The sequence below is a fragment of the Glycine max genome, assembly GCF_000004515.6.
Source record: "Glycine max cultivar Williams 82 chromosome 15 unlocalized genomic scaffold, Glycine_max_v4.0 Gm15_scaffold_113, whole genome shotgun sequence".
NCBI classification, from domain to species: Eukaryota; Viridiplantae; Streptophyta; class Magnoliopsida; order Fabales; family Fabaceae; genus Glycine; species Glycine max.
Window position 1 is genome coordinate 59,561 of NW_024464690.1, and position 2,349 is coordinate 61,909.

The window sequence follows — 2,349 nt, forward strand, 5'->3', positions numbered from 1 at the left end:
TTCTACTCTCCCCACCCCAATGCCTCTAACGACTCTCAAAGATAACAAATCAAACCCAGAAAAGAAGGTAGGAATCAAAATTTCAGCCTTTGTCCCTCAAGAATTGGGAACAACAGCACAACTGAGATTGAAGAAAAGGGAACGACCCAGATCAAAGTGAGGCGAGAATCAGCGACCCAATTGGTCAAAACCCGAACTTGGCGAAGAAATCAGAAGAAAAATCCACACCCCCAAATCGAATCAATGTTCACAAAGTCAAGAAAGAAAGTAAAATAGGGAACTCTATCGTATGACCAACATTAGAACAAAAATAACCCTCTATCATCCACCAAACCAAAAGCCCATTTATAACTTGAAATAATAATAATAAACCAAAAGTATTTAATTGGAGAGAAAAAAAATTGTAAATCAAAATCAAAGACCTTTTTGTGTCTCGGCACAGTCCCAAACTCTCCACACACACCACAACACCGATTTGGTCAGTCAAAGTAAACCTATAACTGAAACAAATACAATAATATTGCAAATTACAATTACAATTCAAACATTAAATTCGCACCCTTTATGTACGATCATGATATGATATGATATGATTAGATTAGATTACCCTTTTGATATAATAAAATCCAAGGGAAATAGAATAAGGGGGTGAGGGAAAATGATAAAAGTTTATTGTTGTTGTCATTATAAAAAAAAGGGAACAGAAAATGTCTTTCACACATTATTCGATAACAACTTTTGAAAACTTAGGACGTTAGGGATGACGATGCCACCGGCATCATAGGGATATTATAAATTTTACTCAAACAAACAGGATTTGCAACTTGGTTGTTTCTTTTCTTTTCATGCTTTGGTTCAAAGAACTGAATAACGTCACACGCACACTTACTTCAACATCCGGTGCTTTCTTAATTCTTTTTCTCTTTCTCACGGTGCTTCTTCTTTCTGGCTCTCTCTCTATCTCATGATTCTTTGCATCCGAACACTTACTTTCTTAATGTTTATTCTCGTACTGTTGGTTGGTACTTGGATGCGGACACGACAAACCAAAAAGTACAAGGAAATTCTAATCTTCGAGGACAAAATAGAGAAAGGAAAAAAAAAAGGTGGTTGAGTAGTTGATAGAGAAGCTGAGAAGCATAACTAATCTTTAAAGGTTATTACCGAATAGAAATTAGAAATGGTTGAACAATTTGCAGTTAAAATAGTTGGTTGAAGTTGAACGAACTTGTACTGGGCACTGCCGTACTTGTACAACTAGTATAATAAGACGTGAATTGCACAAGATTAAAATCTACAAAATACTTGATTGTAGGAGTAGCGGTTTGTGTTTCTTTCGAGTGATTTGGGAGGAGGATGTATACTTTTTATGCCTTTATGGTTCCCATAAACATTATCACCTTAGACAAAACTATTTACTTCATATAAATATATGTTAGTAAATGTAAGTAAATAATAATCAACAACTTTTGATACAAGTGATAATAGTTGGTGTCTTTTAAGCAAATAATTCAAGGTTCAATTTCTAGTTAGCCCTTGAATATGAATAAATCATATTTCAAAGAAAATATTTCTGTTGTGTGTACTTGTAGTTCCTAGACTAAAGATTAATCATTATTGGAGAGGATTTATAATAACTTACACATTTTACTCAATCAATTGAGTTAAATATAAGATTCACGTTGTGTGTACTTGTAGTTCCTAGACTAAAGATTAATCATTATTGGAGAGGATTTATAATAACTTACACATTTTACTCAATCAATTGAGTTAAATATAAGATTGATTGAGTTCTTAAGAAAGAAAAAAAAAAAGAGAAAATGTCACAAATTTAATCCTCTGCTAACAATTAATATTTTTAGATAAAAAAATTTAAAAAAAATAATTATATTTTATAATTGATTATTAGTCTATTTGTATAGGACTAAAAATACTGATTAAAAATTGTCAAAAAAAACTTGAAGGCAAAAATTTGAAATTTAAAAAATTTGAGGGACTAAAAACTTAATTAACCTTATTTTATATATATTCACAAATAATTTTAAATATATTAATATTTTACTAATTATTTTTATCACTAATATTTAGCATTAAATGCTGTTTATTAATTTTTCTACTCAGAATAATTATTACATATCAAAATTAGAAATTAATGTAATTCAATTTCTAATTAGTTGCTAAAATTAAATCATTATCCTTAATTTTAGCCTCAAAAATATCTGTACACTATCTATCTTTTCGTAAAAAGATTTTTTTATTATTTGGTATTCGGATATTTTTTAATTTGGGGATTTTACTGGAATTTTAAATACTTGTTAAACATAGACTTGTCATGTTTTATACATTAAA

General features: G+C 29.7%; 1 protein-coding gene across 1 annotated transcript in view; it reads right to left on the bottom strand.

The window, feature by feature from the left end:
- The window catches only part of LOC100775894 (AT-rich interactive domain-containing protein 4), a 9,070-nt gene extending 8,207 nt beyond the window's left edge, over nucleotides 1-863 (bottom strand). The window contains exon 1 of the mRNA XM_041013701.1: nucleotides 608-863. Coding sequence (XP_040869635.1) covers nucleotides 608-685 — 78 coding nt within the window. The 5' untranslated portion in view covers nucleotides 686-863. The remainder of the gene's footprint in view (nucleotides 1-607) is intronic.
- Between the last annotated feature and the right edge of the window lie 1,486 nt (nucleotides 864-2,349).